Genomic DNA, 20,614 nt, shown 5'->3' with positions numbered 1-20,614 from the left:
TAAACCATGATAGCAGTTTTTAGCGCAGGGAGCTGTGCTGAATGCCCAGCGCTGCTCTCGACACTCATAGGCTCCCTGCGCTAAAAACCTCTATTGCGGTTTAGTAAAAGGGGACCTTAGTGTAAAATATAGACAGCAGATATAAATTCAGACACATTTTGATCATTAAATTTAAAATAAAATCATTTTTCCTACCTTGTCTGGTGATTTCATGAGTCTCTGGTTGCACTTTCTTCTTCTGACTGTGCATACAATCTTTCTTCCCTTATTTTAGCCTGTATGCTTCCTCTCCTCCAGACCTCATTCCTTCCCCCAACTTTTCCTTCCTCATCCCTGCCGTTTCTTTCTCTCTGTCTCCCCTTTCATTTTTTTCTGTTTCTCTTCTTTCCTTCTGTCTCCCTGCCTGCCCTTTTTCTTTCTTTCTCCCTGCCCTCCCCCAAGCCACTGCCACTGCCATTACCATCGGGGACCAGGACCCAAACGCCACCAATAACAGGCCCCAAGCTCTCCCTGCTTCAGCCAACCAGCATTCCTCTCCCCGACGTCAATTCTGCCATCGGGAAGAGGAAGGCTGATCAGCCCAAGATCATGATCAACCTATTGGGGGAAATGCTGCCGGGTCCTGCCTTCGCGGAAACAGAAAGTAGGCAGGACCCGGCAGGAAGAAGAACAAATGCTTCACTAACCTGTCTCCCGCATTAGCCCGTAGCGAACGCTTGCTTCAGGGCTCTCAACATGTGCGCGCCGGCTTCCCTTCTCCCCTCCCCCCCCGGACATAACTTCCGGTTTCAGAGGGAAGAGAAGAGAAGCCGGCACGCACACATTAGAGCCCAGAGCATAAGTTCGCTACGGGCTGAAATCTCCAAGCCGTTTTTTTTTGGGTTTTTTTAATGTTCAGCAGCGGCAGATGACAGCTGGGCGGACCGCCCAGCTTAAAGGCCCTAGGGAGAACACTGGAGAGGAAGGCTGATCGGCCCGTAGATCAGGACGGCAACACGAGTCTATCACAGAGCCCGGGATGGGCTCCGCGATCGATTCGCGTTGCCTTCCTGAGCTACTGGTCGATCGCGATCGACGCGTTGGGCACCCCTGTTCTAGAGACTAATAATAAGCTAGAGCCCTGCAGTATTGGAATCTATGATAATTCTGAGTGCCAGAAATCATCTACCTTCTATTCTGGAGAAAGCTGCTTGATGCTTATTTCTGATTTCTCTTTGCCTGACCAGGAATTCATTAAAAGACACTCTGGACTTTCTACTTTGTCCGTGGAATCTAATATCTGTACTCATCATGAAGCCTTGATTCTGACGAAGTTTGAATTTCTACAGAAAAACTGCTGTAATCCTTTCAGAAAACAGAATCGCAGCAATATCAAAGGTCTACGACCAATTGATTTTCCTGCAGCTGATCATTTAAAAGCTATCACAAAGCACGAGTTTAAACCAGGCCAAAAGCTTTGCCTAAGATGCAGGCAAGACTTGCATGTCAAACTGCAAGATCTAAGTATCCCTAAGTCTGATTCTGACAGTGATGACCCTACCAATGCATCTGAAAACCTCAATGCCAGCTTTTCACCACTAGGAATCTGTCCTCTAAAGATTCAACAGATTAGCAAGCAAAATTCCGTAAGTTATGCTAAACACAAACTCTCTGAAGCCCATAATACAATTGCAGACCAAATTGTAGTTTTTGGTGACTTAACTCCAGCTGATATACATAGTAACATAGTAAATGACGGCAGATAAAGACCTGAGCGGTCCATCCAGTCTGCCCATTAGATATTCCCATTAAAAATACGTGATTAAATTAACTTGTCTCTTCTTTGATATTTCTGGGCCACAGACTAAAGTCCATCTGGTGTTGTAATAGGTTCCACTTCCAAATCCTGAAGTTATTGTCCAAGCTCACTCCAGCCTATCCAACCATCCTGTTTGCAGGATATCTACCTTAAAGTCTGGCCAGTAACATCCTCATGTTCCAAGTCAGTGGAGTTCCCATCGATGCCCTCCCCAGCCCAGTCCTACACCAAATCATCACATATGGGACACGGACCGTGCAAGTCTGTCCAGTACCGGCCTTAGTGATATCAAAGCAGAACCAGAAAGTGGCCAATATAAAAGGTGTTCTGACTATGACCTTCTATTGGCTGAACTGAAGCAGAAGTTGGAACTATCTAGTAATAGGGAGAAAATACAATTTCTCACTCTTGCTCCACACAGCTGGACTATTGAGAAAACTGCTTTGGAATTTGGCGTTTTAACAAGAATTGTTAAAAAGGCCAGGAAGCTGAAACAGCAGGGTGGCATTCTTGCTGTTCCAGCAACAAAGAGGAAAAGTGCTTGCTCAGCAGATTACACAGAAAGTCCTGGATTTTTATGAAGATGATGAAATCTCTAGAATATGCCAGGCAAAAAAGATTGTCTCTGTTCGGATCAGTGGTGAAAAAGTGCAAAAGCATAAAATATTGCTATTATGCAATCTGAAAGAACTGTACTCCACCTATCACAATCAGCATGGACCTGAAATTGGGTTCTCAAAGTTCTGTGAGCTTCGATCAAAGTGGTGTGTCAGTCAGTTCATCAGGGATTCATTCAGTCTGTGTCTGCACAATCCACCAGAATGTGAAACTTATGTTTTCAGCAATTCCAGATGACTACAAGGTGCTTCTAAATAAAACGGTCTATGATATGAACTCAAAAAACTGCATTTTGCAGCAGTGTGAAATATATATCCTGGGCAGATCCCTCTGGAGGAATATTTTACTGACTTCTTTGGTGTACTGAGTTCTTTGGGTACCCCTGCGGCGTAATCCAAGGATCCCCACTATCCCCTACACTCTTCAATCTCTATACTGTCTCCCTCGGCGCCTGCCTGGACAAACTAGGTCTAACCCGGGGGTCGGCAACCTGCGGCTCCAGAGCCGCATGCGGCTCTTTTCCACCTTTGCTGCGGCTCCGGTAGTGTGTCACGCAGGCATGCAGTTACAAGTCCGGCGTCGCGGCGGGAAATAGCCATGCTGAGCAGTGAGCTCAGCACATACACAGATGAAAGCCTTGCTTGCTGATTGGTCCGGCGGCCCCGCCCCGCCGTGCCGCCGGACCAATCAGCAAGCAAGGCTTTCATCTGTGTAGTGCTGAGCTCACTGCTCAGCATGGCTATTTCCCGCCGCGACGCCTGAAAAAGAAATCATCCTGGCCGGGGTCGGTGTCATGCTCCGGAGATCTACAGCCTTCCTATCTCCCTCTCCCTTCTACCTGCTTCCGGCCACATCCCCTGCTCCGCGGCTCTCTTCGGCAACTCAGCAGCAGCTTCTGACGTCGGGGCCTACCCTCTGCGAGTCCCGCTTGTTTCAACTTCCTTTTTCCACAAAGGCGGGACTCGTAGAGGGAAGGCCTCGATGTCGGCAGCTTGTCTTGATCACCGCTGCTGACGAGTTGCTGAAGAGAGCCGCGGAGCAGGGGGGTGTTGCCAGGTGCAGGTAGAAGGGAGAGGGCCAGATGCAGGACTCGTGGGTGAGGGAGCAGAAGAGAGAGAGAAAGAGAGAGGGGAGGGAAACAAAAGGAAATCTTTCATACTGGGCTGGGCCGGAGTGGAGGGAGGGTGGAAAGATTCTAGCTACAGGGTGCAGTAACAAAGAAAAAGGGGGGGGAAAGCTGAAAATGGAGATAGTGACACAAAGAAGAGAAAGAGTAAGCAGGACCTACTGAATAAGGACAGAGATACAGAGATGAAGAGGAGGTGAAATAGAGACATAGAAGTAATGCTGAAAAAGTGTGTGGGGGGGGAGATAATGACATTGAAAGGGCAAATGGTGAACATGGGGTAAAGACAAGGACAGAGACAAATGAAGATTCTGAAAAAGTGGTGAGATAGGGATATAGGTGAGATGGACACAAAGAAGGGTGATGCTGGAAAATAGGTGGAATGGTAATTCTGACAAACACAGAAGGGAAATGCTGGATCAAGGAGAGATGGGGCCCAGGCTGAATGGAATGAGGAGAAATGCCTTGTTGGCCCGGAACTTCCTCTCCTACGTCAGAATTGACGTCAGGGAGCGGAATGCTGGTCAGCGCAACACTTCTGCAGGGAAAGCTTGGGACGGTGGTGGCTTGGGGGCTGTTCCCCGATTGCGGTGGCAGCAAACCGAGTGGCTTGGGGGACGGCACGGAGACAGAAAGAAGGGGGAACAGGGAGACAAAGAAAAAGTTGGGGGAGAGAATGAGGTCTGGAGGAGAGGAAACATACAGGAGGCTGAAAGAAAGGAAGAAAGATTGGATGCACAGTCAGAAGAAGAAAGTGCAACCAGAGACTCATGAAATCACCAAATAGCAAAGGTAGGAAAAATGATTTTATTTTCAATTTAGTGATCCTGTATATAGCATTAAGATAAGAAACAATATATGCAGTGTTAGATTTGTTTTATAATGGTTTTGCGGCTCCAAGTTTTTTTTTTCTTTTCGAAAACGGGTCCAAGTGGCTCTTTATGTCTTAAAGGTTGCAGACCCCTGGTCTAACCTCATATAGCTATGCAGACGACACATCATTCTCATACCTTTTGATCAATCCAAGCCCTCCATGACAGACACACTACACCGAATACTAGAAACAGTAGTAACATGGATGGAAGATCATAAAATGAAGCTGAACCCAGACAAAACAAAATTCAGCCTCCTCGAAAATAACAAAAGTCCCAACAATAACCAATATAGAAATTAACTCAATCAATTACCCCATTTAACCCACCCTAAAACTACTAGGAATGACGATAGACAGATGCTGCACCATGCAACCACAAATCAATAAAACAATACAGAAATAATTCGCAGTTATGAGAAACTTAAGACAAGTTCGAAAATTCTTTGATAGAACACAATTCTGGCTCTTAGTACAATCCCTAGTCCTAGGTCTTTTAGACTATTGCAAAATTCTCTACCTCCCCTGCCCAGCAACAATGATAAAACAACTACAAACAATCCAAAACAAAGCACTGAGACTTATCTATTCATTGAGTAAACACAACCACATCACAGAGGCATACCTCAACCAGGGCTGTGGAGTCGGTAGATAAATGTTCCGACTCCGACTCCTCAGTTTTTTGTACTTCAGACTCCGACTCCAGGTACCCGAAATTTCCTCCGACTCCGACTCCACAGCACTGGTTAATTTTCAGATCGTTAAAATGGAATGTCAAGTTGAGAGAAATGAGCATTTTCGACACCACCTTCTTTTTGCTTTTAATCAAGGTTCTAAGGCCGCAGAAGCGGCTCACAACAATTGTGCTGTGTATATAGTGGGTGCTATAGCTGAAAGAATCGCTCGTGATTGGTATGCCAAGTTCAAAAATGGAGTCGGTAGATAAATGTTCCGACTCCTCAGTTTTTTGTACTTCTGACTCCGACTCCAGGTACCCGAAATTTCCTCCGACTCCGACTCCTCGACTCCGACTCCACAGACCTGACCTCAACTTACACTGGCTTCCAGTTCCAGCAAGAATACTATTCAAATTCTACTGTCTACTATTTAAAGCCATAAATGGCGACAGCCCAACCTACGTGAACAACCGCCTCATCCAAACTCCCTCAGCTAGACATAGGAAAACCCACACTCCATTCACATACCCTCCAATCAAAGAAGTCAAACAGAAAAAACTATATGATGGCCTCCTAGCCACACAAGCAGAAAAACTCGATAACCAAATCTCCAATCTACTAATTATGACCCCAAACTACAAAACATTCAGAAAAGAAATAAAGACTACTTTTCAAGAAATTCATGCAAATGACTTAATACCGCTAGCTCCTTCCCACTTCCCAATACCCAAAGCAATCTTATCTACTCTTTATCTCCTCTAGAAATTACCAGATATCTTCTTTTTTAATACGTTTTTTGTAATTCTTTTGTAATCCGCCTTGAACAGCAAGCCAATGGCGGAATAGAAATCTCTAATGTAATGTAACATGATCCAGATGATATCATTGAATTTAAGCAGTGGATTCACACTGATCGAGATACACTGGAAACTCGACAGTTATCCATAGAGGACTTCACTTCCAAATTAATTGGAAAAATTTCTAATTTGGCCAGCCACCATTTTATTTCCAAGTACCAAAGTGCTTATCTGAAGAAACTGAAAGCAAATATAAAGGAGGGGCATGCTATTGTTTTGATGGACTTAGCTGAAAATTAATCCTTCATTGTTCAGGATGCAGTACAGGGGTTTCACTGGGAAAATAGCCAAGCAACATTACACCCCTTCGTTGTCTACTTCTGCAATCCTGATATTCAAAGCCTATGCATATGCATGATCATTGACTACTTGTGTCACGATACTATTGCTGTTCATGCATTTTTGGGGAAGTTTATTCTGCATCTGAAGAAAGTCTTGCCTGTCTTAAGCCATATTCACTACTTTAGTGATGGTTCTGCTGCGCGATATAAAAACTTCAAGAATTTCATTAACCTCTGCAGCCATGATACTGACTTTCAAATTACTGCTGAGTGGAACTTCTTTGGCACCAGCCATGGCATATTTCAATGTGATATGATTGGGGTAACAGCCAAGCGTTTAGCTGCTCATGCCAGCTTACAACGCCCTCTTAATAACCAAATTTTGACACCAAGGGATTTATTTGAATTCTGCGATAAATCTGTCCCGGGAATCAAATTTTTCACTATGGAAGATATTGAAGCAATAAGACCTGCTCAGGAGCAAAGGTTTAGTATGGGCCACACAGTGACTGGAACAAGAGAAAAACACTAATTTAAGCCCATAGACACTGCTGGACTCTGCATTAGCAAAATTTCAAACAACACCATCTCATTCATTGCCAATGTCTTAGAGTCTGATACTGATCCTGAACATGTCCCTACCTTTCAAGCATCCAGCTTTCAACCTGAACAATACTTAGCTTGAATATATGACAATTCTTGGTGGATTGGTCATGTATGTGAAATTTCAATGGAAGAATGCAACATCCTGGTTAAGGTCCTGCATGGTCATTTCACTGGCCTCCCCACAGATATATATGCTGGATCCCTGAACAGCATATTATTGCAGGCCTTAATGCACCTATGACCACTTCATCAGGCAGATAGTACACTTATCCACAAGCTATTTTGGCAAACATTGACCAGATTTTCAAAACCATGTGCAAGAAACTGAGTTAAAAGTTGAATTTATGTGATTTCCTGATCTTTGTCAGTATGTATGTGCACTTTAAATAAGTGTGGTTTTTGCACTTTTCTTTTTTGTCTTTAATAAAGCTTAGAAATTTATATGGTATTATCTGACTGTTGGGAATGTCTTTCAGACAATGGATCAATAACTGTTAAATATGCGGTCTCAGTGTATAATATACTTGTCATGATCTTCACGACCAGTGGCAGTGGGTATATGAAAATGCATGGATACAGGGAAGGGGATCATAAAACAGTAACAATCTGAACTTAACTGTGAACTTTCATGTAACTTGTTCATTTGCATACAACATGTTTTGTGTTAAACATGCCTCTTTTCAATATTACTTGATGAATCTTAACCAATTGTTAGTGTAGTCCTTATTCACTTCTCTCTAAATCACTAACTATTCTCTGTACTTTTTAAATCTCTAATATTGTAAAGCTATATGGTGCCTGTTTATATATTGCAGCCCCATATACACTGTAAAGAGATTATTGGTCTAGTACTAACATATATTTCATAATATATGTATCCTACATAATAAAAGGCTAGACGCGCATGCACACTCCTATTTGCGTGCTTCCGTGATCAGTAGGTCTGTGGTCGCAGGAGTGCACATGCGCGCTTATACGTCACCAGCCCCGATCGCCTCCACAAGCTGGGACCGCAGCTATCCGCCGATCTCCGTTCCTCCAGCGGGGGGGGGGGGGGGATCTGGGAGGAGAGGGACTGCGGCCGCTCAGCGCCCCCACCGAGGAGCCCAGCAACTTTTCGCTGCCCGGGACCTGAGTCCTTTACCGCCCCCCCCTTCCCTTCCCGCGGGCCCGACTGGCAATTTAAGCAGCTTGTGCAGCAGTCTTCACATGCTGCTTTGGGCCCTTTTACTGCCCTGATTTGCTCTGCCGCGTCTCTGATGATGTCATCAGGGACGTGCCAGAGTAAATCAGGCCAGTAGAAGGACCCGAAGCAGCGTGTGAAGACTGCTGCACACGCTGCTTGAATCGCCATATGTAGTCGGGCCCGCGGGAAAGAAAAGGGGGGAGCAGCAAAGGACTCAGGACCGCATTTGTAGTCGGGACCGCTGGAAGGGAAAGGGGGGTAGAGGAAACGCTAATGCTGCTGCACAGGGAACTGGTGTGGGGGGGAGGGAAATGGAGGAGGAGGGAATGCTGCTTTGGACAGACAAACAGAGGGAGGAAGGGAGACAGAAAGAAAATAAGAAAGACACAGGGGCAGGTGCCCAGGGAACTGGTGTGGGGGGAGGGAAATGGAGGGGGAGGGAATGCTGCTTCGGACAGACAGACAGGGAGGAAGGGAGACAGAAAGAAAAGAAGAAAGACATAGGGGCAGAAAGACAGACAGACAAAGGGGGCCTGGGACAGAGACAGTCAGAAAGAAAGACAGCGAGAGTCGCGTCAGGAGGGGTGCGGGATGCGGCAGAGGGAACTTTTCCAATTGGTGCAACTGGGCGGCTGTCGGTAACCTCTGATCAGGGGCAGAGCAAGGTAAGTGTATCATAGGGATAAAAAGGAGGAGGGGGGAGAAAAAGGATGGGACGCCTACTGCTGGACAGGGGGAGAAGAAAAGAGGTGCTGATGGACAGGGGGCTGAAGAAAAAGGATCAGAGGCCTAATGTTGGACAGGGGGAGAAGGAAAGAGGTAATGCTGGACAGGGGGGAGGTAAAACAAAGGGAGAAGGGCTGCTGCTGCATAAGGAGAGCAGTGAAGGGGTGGTGGTGGACACAGGGGACGTAAAAGGAAGGGACAATGGACAGGGGGAGCAGGCAAGGGGTGGACACCCAAGGAAAAAGAAAGAAAGAAAGGGGCTAAGGAGAGAGAGAGAAAGAAATAAAGACAGACACACACATATATTCTAGCACCCGTTAATGTAACGGGCTATAAGACTAGTCTCCATAATAAAACCCTAAGCGGCGCATGCGCACTCTTATCGGCGTGCTTCCGTGATCTATAGGTCCGTGGCCGGCAAGAGTGCGCATGCACACTTACTACGGCCCCAGCGCGGCAGAGAAATCGCGGCACTCCCTGCTCTCCAGCAATGGAATTTTTTGCACGGCACGGCGGTGGAGATAATAGGGGAAGCCGAAGAAGTCAGCTGTTTGCCTGGCGTCTTTACCTTGCTGGCGGACGTTGAAGAAAAGGTTCCCCCCCCCCAACATCAATGTGCACAACGTTTCATGCCACATATACACCGCTGCCGCTCTCAACATAAATTGGGCCCCACACTCGCGGCCTGGGCTGATAACTTTCAAGCCACGGCTGCAGCTGCTATCAGGAACCGCACCTGACCCCAAACTGAATCGCTGCAAGACGGAAGTTGCCTGGCCGCCTAACTTTCAAGCCGGTGGCGGCTCCTCAATCTCGGCTCTGCAGTCGGGCGGCGAAGGAGGCGGGGAAGGCAGCCGCTGCTCCCGGAATCCACTGTTATTGCCATTGCCGCCACTGCCTCCTCCCCGGCCTGGGTGCGCAGCGTGGGGAGTGGGGCCCGGCGACAGATGCAGAAGTAGTGGCGGCTCAGGGGTGTGGTGATGACGGGTAGGTTCAGGGTTGCGCGGGTATGCTCGCCCCAACCGGCTCCTCCAGGCCGACGACGCTCACAGGCCTAAGTAGGCCGGCCATAGCAATGGATCCAATGCAGCAAAAATGGCCGATCCCCTACTGCACAAGTAGCCTGCATGCCGCTCCCGAAGCTCTAACTCAGGTTATTTCAGTGAAAGTGTGAAGGGGAAAAGGTGGAGAGAGGAAGGGAGAGATAGAAAGCAGAGAAGCTGCAGAAATCTCTCTCTATCAATTTCTCTATCATTAAACAACCTTCAAGATAGAAAGCAGGGAAGCTGCAGAATTTTATGACTTTTATTGTGATTTAAAAATTCTGAACTTTAGTTAAGTCCTTTCTTTGCAGTTTCCAAGTACCTGATCATTTTAACTGGATTATTTTAAAGTTTCCTTTTCAGTAGCGAAAGGGAGCCAGGGAGTGAACTTGGCTTTGCTTTGGGGGGAGGGGTGTGCTGGGGGCAGGGAGCAATCTTTATTTGCTTTGGGGAGGATACAGAAGGGGGACATAGAGAAAGAGAAAGAAAGGCAGGTAGGCAGGGGGCCACTGAGAGATAAAGCCAGACAGCGCACAAGAACGAAAGGCAGCGGACAGGGAGAGAGAAAGACAGACAGACAGGGGCCAGATAGAGAGAGACAGACAGAAAGAAAGATAGACAGAGGGAAGGAAAGAGACAGAAAGGAAGAAAGAGACAGAGGCAGGGAGAGACACAGAAAGACAGACATATATTCTAGCACCCGTTAATGTAACGGGCTTAAACACTAGTATGTGTATATATATATATATATATATATCTAATCTAATCTAAACCTTAGGTTTGTATACAGCATCATCTTTACATTCGTAAAGCTCGACACAGTTAACAAGAGTTAGGGTAGAAAGGAACTCCAGTGGAGGGAAGAGGCAAAATGAAGAGAAAATTTAGAAGACTAGAATAACCAGAGAGAGAGGAGGAGTTACATTTTTGAGAATAACCAGGTATGGACCTTCGGATATCAACTGGACCATGAATAATGCCCAGCAATCTCTTGTCTTCATCAGTCCACTTTATTGTTTATTTACTCAAAACTCTAAAATTCATTTAGTTTCATACTTATTCTTAATTTCATAATTCCATAACTATTTCTTCATTGTATTTCATTTTAATTTCCTTCATTTCCTTAGTTAATGTCTTTTTCTTCTAATTTAATCTTATTACTTGTTGCTCCTTTTGGGTCTTTCAAGATCGGGGTGACTATTTCGGAGAGGTCTTGTGGGAAAAGGCCATCTATGAGCATGAGTTGCATCCATTGCATGAGGAGAGTTCAGAATTTTAACCTGGAGGTTTTTAATAGGTATGGAGGGCATTGGTTGAGGTCGCAAGCTACGTGGCTGTATTTTTTTATAGAGTTTGTTAAGGTCGGACCATTGTATTGTGGAGAAGTGAGACCAGGTTCTATCTGCTGCAGCTGATTCTTTTTCTTTGGGGGTATCGTCTTCAAGAATATTAGTTCTATTTTCATCCAACAGATATTCCCTATTGATATATTTGGCACGTCGCCTTGCATTGTTGGTCACATGGAGAGGATAACCTCTCAAAAATAATTTCTTCTGTAAATGTCCAGATTGTTTTTTATAATCATCTAAATCAGAGCAATTTTGACGGATTCTTATCATTTGGGAGAAAGGTAAACTTTCTTTTAATTGGCATATCTTAAGAAGGTGTTTCTATCTGTCGCATGCTCAAGGCCTGCGAGTTCACGTTCTCTCCAAGATTCTCGGAGAGAACGTGAACTCGCAGGCCTTGAGCATGTGCACATGCTCAAGGCCAGCACAGAAGAGGAGGCCGACATGCCGGTGCTACATTAAAGTAAGAAGAGGGCTCTGGGGGACTTCAGGTTGCGGCTGGGCGGGTGCTCGATGGCAGCGGAAGGGTTCCCAATGGCGGCGGGGGGGTGCCGGATTGCGGGGGGAGGGTGCCAGTTCGCGGGGAGCGCTCGCAAATCGAGGTGCGCTCGGTTTCGGAGGCGCCAATTTTGCGAATGTTTTGCTCGTCTTGCAAAACATTCGCAAACCGGTGCACTCGTAAACCGAGGTACCACTGTATTGTGGAGGCTCCTCAGATAAGAAATCTATCAGTCAGCCAAGCAGCAGTTTGGTGGTTTCCGGCATCCACAGTCTACGGGGAACCACCCCATCTACCCCTAAGAAACAGTTCTGATGCCAGGCCTTCGGCTGCTCCTCCACAGATCGGAGGGCAGCTTTTGGCTTTCCTGAAAAAAATGGATGGTTATCATCTCTTCACTGGGTCCTGGATATTCTTCAGGACAGCTACAAACTCAAGTTTTATCAGCCCCTTTCAGAGCTCTTTCTGGACTCCCTGGTGGGAAGACCAGACAGGGCGGACTGGGTAGAGACCACAGTCCTAATTTCTCCTGAACATTGTGGCCATAGAACACATCCCAGTGGGCGACTTGGGCTCCAGCAGATATTCTATATAATTTCATCATATATATAAATTATAAATATAAATCATATATAAACATAATTTCAACATATATTTAATTTCTGCATGCCAACAATAGGCTCCGAAGACTGGAGACCAATCCTGGACCTCAAAGCCGTCAATGCGGCCCTCAAGGTCTCCCACTTCAGGATGGAAACTGGTTGGTGATCACCTTGGTGGCTCCTGGGAAATTCTTAGCTTTCCTGGACTTTACTGAAGCTTATCTTAATATCTCTATTTTGCCGGAACACAGGAAATATCTGAAGTTCCATGTCCTGCAACAGCACTTCCAGTTTGCGGCCATGCCCAGTACATTCTCCAAAGAGATGGTTGTTGTAGCAGCCCATCTCGGAATTCTAGCCATTTTTCCAGGTACGGATGGACTTATCAGAGCTTAGTCAGAGTCCCAAGGGCATCAGGCGGTTCCCCAGGTCGTTCATCTGCTTTAACGTCTAGGCTGGGTAATCAACTTTTGAAAGAGCCAGCTTGTTCCAACTCAAGACTTGGAAAACCTGAGAGTCCGCTTTGCCACAGGGTGGAACAAGGTATTTCTGCCCAACTTGCACCAGCTAATACGTGCTTTCCTAGAGACTCCTGCCTCAGCAGCCTGGCAGTATCTACAGGTCCTGGGGTCTTTGGTTGCAACCATGATTCCCTGGCCAAGGGCCTATCTGCTCTCACTACAGGATGTACTTATTTCCCATTGTAGTCTGCAGAGGGATCTGCTACATGCCCAGCTTCCTTGTTGAAGGCTCGGAAGAGACTGGCCTGGTGGTTGAATCTTCCATCTCTGTCCCAGATTCTTCTCCTCTGGATATCAGCATGGGTGATCCTGACGATGGATGCCAGCTTGAATGGCTGGGGTGATCTTTACTCAGACAGTCCGGTCCAGGGCCGGTGATCCCCATCCAAGAAGAAATGGTCAATCAATTGCCTGGTGCTTTTTGCAATATGTCTGGCTCTCCTGCTCTTCAAACTTCTCCAGAATCAGGCACAATGCCACATCAGATGGCCTATGTCAACCACCTGGGAGGCACCAGGAGCACATCACGCAAGGAAGGCCATCTTTTCTTTCGGTTGGCGGAATGCCACCTTTGGGTGATTTTTTGCAGCGCATGTAGCCAGAGTAGACAACTTTCTGGCAGATTATCTCAGCTGTCAGATATTGGTCCTGGTCACAGAGAGCCTCCAGCTGCATAGTGAAGCAGTGAGGTCATCCACCGTTCAACCTTATGGTGTTGATGGCCAACAAGAAGACAGATCAGTTCTTCAGCTGCCATCACGAGCCAGAAAGTGAAGGCTTGGACTTGCTAGTGCAGCCCTGACCACTGGAGGGTCGTCATTCTTTCTCCCGTGGCCCATGATAGGCTTTCTGTTGATATGTATCAAGATGCACAGAAGTTGTTTGGTTTTTGTGGCATTCATCTGGCAGAGACAGACATGGTATGTCAACCTTGTGCGTTTACAGCTGGATCAGAGGCTCAGGTTTCCCTGCCATCCTTGTTTCCTTACACAGGGCCTGGATCCAGACCACTTTGGTCCAGGCCACTTTGGTCTACTTTTGCGTTCCAGGATTCAGACCACTTTGGTCTTATGGCCTGGATCTTGAGAACACAGCCTTTTTTCAGAGGCTACTCTTCAGGAGTAATAGCTACTCCCTTGTGCAGCAAAAAGGTCAACTGTGGTGGCCTATGTTAAGTCTTGGAAGTATTATCAATCTTGATGCGTCTAGATGCCCAAGGATCCGATCTTGCCATCAGTTCCACTGATTCTCACATTCCTTCAAGATGGTCTGGAAAAGGGTCTAGCTTTCAGCTCTCTGAGGGTTCAGATTTCAGGACTTTATTATTTTGTACCTCAGCCCCTGAGAGGCTCTTTGGCTGCTCATCCAGATATTGTCAGGTTTCTTAGGGGCACATTGTGCCTTTGCCCCCACTATGGCTTCACTGTCCAATTTGGAATCTAAATCTTGTTCTATGGTTGCTTGCTTGGCCGCCTTATGAGCCTCTGGAACAGGCATTTTTTAATGGATCTCACTGTTAAGACAGTTTTCCTTGTGGCTATATCTTCAGTATGCAGGGTTTCCAAACTTTAGACTTTATACTGCAAAGATCCTTTTCTTCGGATTACAGATTCCAATGTGTTTCCTTTTGTCTTCTGAAGGTAGTTTCTAGTTTTTACATCAACCAGGAGGTCCGGCTGCCTACTTTTACTCCCTTGGGATCAAGAAAGCAGGACTGAGTGCTGAGGTCACTGGATGTTTGCAGGATTTTGTTGCGGTACTTGGACGTCATGAACGAGATTCAAGTTTCTGATAACCTGGTTGTAATGATGGGTGCTGCCCATTAGGGTAGGCTTGCTTCGAACGCCATCATTTCTAGATGGATCCCTATTGTGATTTCATCAGCCTATATTGCTGCCAGAAAGTAGCCCCTCTTTCTATGAGTGCTCATTCTACTAGAGGCTTCTCCTCATCTGCAGAATCATTGGTGATTTTCTCTTGAGATTTGCAGAGTTGCTACCTGATCTGCCTTGCTGCATACCTTTACAGAGTTTTTCAAGATCGATGTGGCAGCCAAACAGGATGCTGCTTTTGGTTCCTGTGTTTTGACGGCAGACTTATCAGTCATTAAGGGAGTACTCTTACATTCCACTTATCTAGGAATAGAGTAAGATTGTACAAGAATGAAAGATTAGTTTCTTAACCTTTGCTAATCTTCTTTCTTGTAAATTCATACTCTATTCCTGGAACCTGCCCTGGGAGTTGCTGATTCACTGATTGTCTGCCTTAATAAGCTGGTAAGCTGGACTTATGGTTTCTGACCAGCCTTTCTTTCTTTTCTTTTTTTAATTGTATTATATTACATCAAATAAACATTTGAATAGCAACATGATTATATTCAGGAAACATTATGATCACTTGACCAGCCTTTCTATTAGTACCATCCAGTTATGTTACGCACTTTGCCTTGGGGGTCCCTAGCTGTAACTCTTCCTTCTGTTAGTGAAGGCTGTGTCTCCTTATAGCACAGTTTCTTTCAGGTTTATAATGTTTGATAACCTGTTTCAATTGTTTGATTAAGACTTTTCATGTTATGAGCAGATTAGACTTAGTCAGGGAGTTTCCCCTGTACCACTCCCTTTTGTCTATGTCCTCTACAGGTATAACCGTCTGCTTTTCCACGAACTGGTAACCAGAAGGCAGTCCTGAGGTAAGAGGGGAGGGTCAGAAAAGTATGTAAATGAGGCTTCCTAAAAGCAGTCTCGCAACGTGGGATACATAACCCATTTGTCCAGGAATAGAGTGTGGATTTGCAAGAAAGAAGTTTAGCAAAGGTAAGAACCTAATCTTTTCATTATTTAAGTAATATTTTGTATCGTGAAACTTTTGTTTGGTATTTGTACACAAAATTAAATATAAAGAAATTAGAATATTTTTTTTTCTCCAACAGAATGTTGATATCCTTAAGGATCCTGAAACAGTCAAGCAACTTGGCAGCATTTTGAAAACAAATGTAAGAGCCTGCAAAGCTGTTGGCCACCCTTTCGTAATTCAGTTGGGAAGGATATATTTAGATATGCTGAATGTGTACAAGTGCCTAAGTGAAAACATTTCGGCTGCTATTCAAGCTAACGGTAAGACTGCTAAAGAAAATGCTTTGTATTATCCTCACCATGATATGGAAAAATCATAGAAACATTGAAAAATGAAGGCAGAAAAAGACCATAAGACCTATGTAGTCTGCCTAACCATGCCTTCCAGTGCAATAGGAATGCTATGCTGAACCAAGGACCTTGCATCACCTCCTGCGAGTCTGTTATTTCTTCTGGAAGCGAGCCTGTAGGAGCAACTTTGATCTGTTTGGTCATAGAAACATAATTTTCATGTGTTTTCTGTGGGATTTTGTGTTCCTATTCATCTCCAGTGACTGCCTAGCCTGTGTGAGAGTTGCAGACTTTTGTCTGCAGCTTAGAGGTGGATCCTGCTGAGACCTGTTCAGCCAGCCTACATGAAATATGGACCTCAGCATTTCTTTGGAGCGCACACTGCGTCAGCTGCATTTTCCCCCACCCTATTCATGGTGTTTGGATTCTGGTCCCAGGGGTTAAGGCTCAGTCCAGCTGTGGCCCGACTGGCAGCTGAAGAGTCAAAAGACAGCTTTCTTGGTGACAGAGGTCCTCTCCTAATTTCATCTACCCTGAGAGGATTTATGGCAGGCTCAACACAACTTCCCAGCGTCTGGTCTGTGAGTATAGCTGTCAAAACCCACAAGGCAGTTTGAGGGGATGGTTCTGAAATTGAGGTTTTTGAGGTTATATAATGTTGTAGCCTTGTTCCCCCACCCCAGAAATCCTATAATCACTGGGTTTTTAGGCCCTACAGTGGCGTTACAACAGTTTTTTCAGCGGGCCATCTTAGACTTTTTCTGATTTGAATTCTAAGTTCTCAAATTTCTTCAAAACGCCTTGATTTTGATTCTAACCACCAGGGATGGAGTCCTCATGCTCCAGTGACATGAATTCATGCAAACTTTGTGCCAGTTGGGCACCCGAAGAGTGCCTTGTGCTGCATGTTCCGCAGTGCATGCTGGGGAGCCAGGAACCTCCAGTTCAGTCTCTGACCACCTTATTAATACTACTACCACAATATAAAGATGGACAAGAAACCTATGTATCCTATCCAAAATAAGGCTTCAAAAAGAACTTGAACAAAAAGAACTTGAGGAAAATGGTTAAAAAGAAGCTAAAAGGATCATTTGCAAAGGCTAGGACTGTAAACCAGGCATGGATGTTATTTAAAAATACCATTGTGGAAGTCCAGACCAAATGTATTACATAATCAGCAAAGGTGAAAAGAAAAGGAAACGACAACCGACATGGTTAAAAGGTGAAGTGAAAAAAGTTAATAGAGCCAAAAAAAATCCTTTAAAGAATGGAAAAAGAATCCAAATGAAGAAAATAAGAAGAGACACAAGCACTGGCAAGTTAGATGCAAAGCATTGATAAAGAAAGCTAAGAGAGAATATGAAGAGAAACTTGCCAAAGAGGCAAAAACACAACAATTTCTTTAGGTACATCAGAAGAAGAAAAGCAATGAGAGAATCTGTGGGGACCGTTGGATGATCAGGGAGCAAAAGGGGCACTCAGGGAGGATAAGGCCATAGCGGAGAAACTGACAAACTAACAAAACCCACAAAAGACGAAGCCACCTCAGCAGATAGGACCTGGACCGACTTCCCAACGACACAATGGTCAGACCTAGACCGGCTGTATAAAAAATACAGCAAATCTTCATGTGATTTGAACAATTGTCCTCCTTATCTACTAGCTACAGCGTCCACTAAATTCACAGCTGGTCTCACGCTATGGCTGCAAACCACCCTAAGGGAAGGTCAGTTCCCCCCGGAACTTGGCGAAATCATAATTACTCCCATACTAAAAGACCCCAAAGGCCCAATAGACAGCCCAACAAATTATAGACCAATCGCTTCTATACCTCTATACGTCAAACTCATAGAGGGTCTAGTAGTACAATATCTCGCCAATTACCTAGAAGACCACCACATCCTACACCCTACTCAATCCAGATTCAGAACCAATCACAGTACTGAAACACTTCTGGTATCCCTACTATACATAGCCCGTCAGCACCTCAGCAAAGGAAATAAGTTACTAATCATCCAACTCGATCTTTCAGCAGCATTCGACTTAGTTGACCATTCCATACTACTCCAGATACTAGATGCCATAGGAATATCAGGTAATGTTCTCAACTGGTTCCAAGGATTCCTCAAAACAAGATCATACAGAGTCAAGTCAAATGATCTTCTATCCGACTCATGGTCAAACCCCTGCGGAGTTCCACAAGGATCCCCTCTATCACACATACTTTTCAACCTCTTCATAGCATCCCTAGGCACGGCCCTAAACATTACATCCTTCAGCTACGCGGATGATATAACCATCCTCCTCCCCTTCGACATCCAAGACCCCACCTCCAACGGACGCCTGAAAACAACATTGGAAACTGTAGAAAAGTGGATGACGAACCACAAGTTAAAACTGAATGCGGAGAAAACCAAATTCCTACTACTAGAGAAGGAACAAAAACCATCCCTAACAGAACTAGATGTAAACACAATCAAATATCCAATACAGAATACTCTCAAAATTCTGGGAACACACCTAGACAGAGGCTGCACAATGCAAACACAAATACACAATACCATAAAAAAAGCATTCTTCACCATGCGAAACCTAAGAAAAATAAGAAAATTATTTTCCAAAGAACACTTCAAGATCATTGTACAATCCCTCATACTCAGCTCCTTAGATTACTGCAACAACCTCTACCTACCTTGCCCAAATACTATGATAAAACAACTACAGACCGTTCAAAACACAGCTATCAGACTCATCTACTCGCTCAGCAAATTCGACCACGTTACACCCGCCTATGTAGTCTCTCACTGGCTTCCGATAAAAGCAAGAACTCAATTCAAACTCTACTGCTTACTTTTCAAAGTAACCCATGGTATGGCCCCCAATTACCTGAACAACCGTCTTTGCCGCTACCGACTACCCAGATCAAGAAGAACTCAGAATCTTTTCACCTTCCCCCCTCACAATGGTACCCGACGTAAGAAACTTTACGACAGCCTTCTAGCAACTCAGGCAGCGAAAATTGACCCCACCATCACCAAACTGATGATCAAAACAACAGACATCAAAGTGTTTCGGAAAGAAATCAAAACATTTCTTTTCAAAAAACACGTCCTTACTTAATACTCCCCTCCCCAATCGCACATGCACTCTCCCCAGCAAATAACACACTAGTCATCCCCTTGAACCTCATTTACGAAAAATATCCAAACTCCTAAATAAGCATCTCCCTTAGGTATCCATTTAACCTTCTCCTAAATAAGCATCTCCCTTATGTATCCACTTAACTGATTCCTTCAAAGTTAGGTATCTTTCTTCAGTTGCCTATATTGTTTTCCCCACTGAACCTTGTAACTACTTGAACCCTGTCAAGTTATTCTATCGATAAATCCAGATATCTTATACTTGTATTTCTATACCACAACATCTAATTTACTTAAATCGTTGTAATGTAATTCTCTCGGTAATGTCCTGATCTCTTTTAACTGTAATCCGCTTAGAACCGCAAGGCACAGGCGGAATAGAAATCACAAATGAAATGTAATGAAATGAATTCTTTGCTTCGGTTTTTATGGAAGAAGATGTAAGATATCTGCCTGAACTAGAAATGGTTTTCAATGGTGATGTTGAGGAGGAACTTAAAGAAATCTCGGTGAATCTGGAAGATGTACTAAGCCAAATCAACACATTAAAAAGTGATAAATCGCCTGGACCAGATGGTATACATCCCAGAGTACTAAAAGAACTCAAACATGAAATTGCTGACCTGCTGTTAGTGATCTGTAACCTGTCACTAAAATCAACTATAGTACCTGAAAATTGGAGGGTAGCCAATGTTGCGCCGATGTTTAAAAAGAATTCTACTCGGAGAGAAAACAAGATGGCGGACAGATGCTGATGGCATCCTGTGAGTTCCGCATTTTCTTTAAAATTTCACTTTTACCTGTGTTTTTCTAATTTGAACAATGCCTCATTCTAAAAGGAAAGGAGCGATGATTTCACCAGCGCTCTCATCCTCCCCAATATAGTCAATTTTGCTGTAATTTTTGGAGCTGCAGCCCACTGCCGGCACTCAGCTGCAAAATCATAGGGCAGGATTCGTGGCGGAGCTGAGCAGGGGAGTGCTTGACTCATTGGATCAAGTTTCACTCTCACCCCCAATGCCCCCGTTCCTCCTTGCTCAGTGGAGATGAGTGTGGAGTCGAATCCTAGACGTGAGGAGGAGGAGACCCTGGAGCCCGACTCACAAGAAGGCTCATCTGAAGAAGTTCTGGCTGGGAAGAGCTATGAGAAGGCTCTATTGCAGCGGGTAAAACCCGAAATTACACTGGAAACACTCCTTGAGGCAATAAAGGGCCTGGATGTGAAGGTTGGAAAGACTTAATAGTATGGAGGTACTGGTTTCTAAAGAAGATGCCTTTACTTTGAATACAGAAAGTTAAACAAAAATGTTTCCAAAAAATTCAATCTGAATCAGTTGGATTAAAATATTCTATTTCAACAATTATAAAAGATCAATATTTTCTTCAAAGGAAAATTGAACAGATAGAAAATTTCAATAGATGTTTAAATTTGAGGATTTTGAATTGTCCAAAGATTCCACTTTTGTCAGCAATTGAAATTTTCCAGAAGTTTCTTTTAGAGAATTTGAATTTTCCAGCAGAATCAATCTCACCTATTAAGGCTTATTTCTTACCATCTACTAAGGGAAAGA

The 20,614-nt window shown here is 44.7% G+C and overlaps 1 protein-coding gene across 5 annotated transcripts in view; it reads left to right on the top strand.

Annotated features, from left to right (window-relative positions):
* XPO1 (exportin 1) overlaps nucleotides 1–20,614 on the top strand; it is a 555,220-nt gene that overhangs the window by 354,244 nt on the left and 180,362 nt on the right. For all 5 annotated transcript variants that reach the window (XM_033936440.1, XM_033936441.1, XM_033936437.1 and 2 more), the window contains one exon: nucleotides 15,690–15,873. In XM_033936440.1, the coding sequence (XP_033792331.1) occupies nucleotides 15,690–15,873 (184 nt within the window). The remainder of the gene's footprint in view (nucleotides 1–15,689; nucleotides 15,874–20,614) is intronic.

The sequence above is a fragment of the Geotrypetes seraphini genome, chromosome 3 (genome assembly GCF_902459505.1).
Source record: "Geotrypetes seraphini chromosome 3, aGeoSer1.1, whole genome shotgun sequence".
NCBI lineage: Eukaryota > Metazoa > Chordata > Amphibia > Gymnophiona > Dermophiidae > Geotrypetes > Geotrypetes seraphini.
The sequence above is the reverse complement of the archived record's forward strand: the minus strand, read 5'-3'. Positions and strand labels throughout refer to the sequence as shown.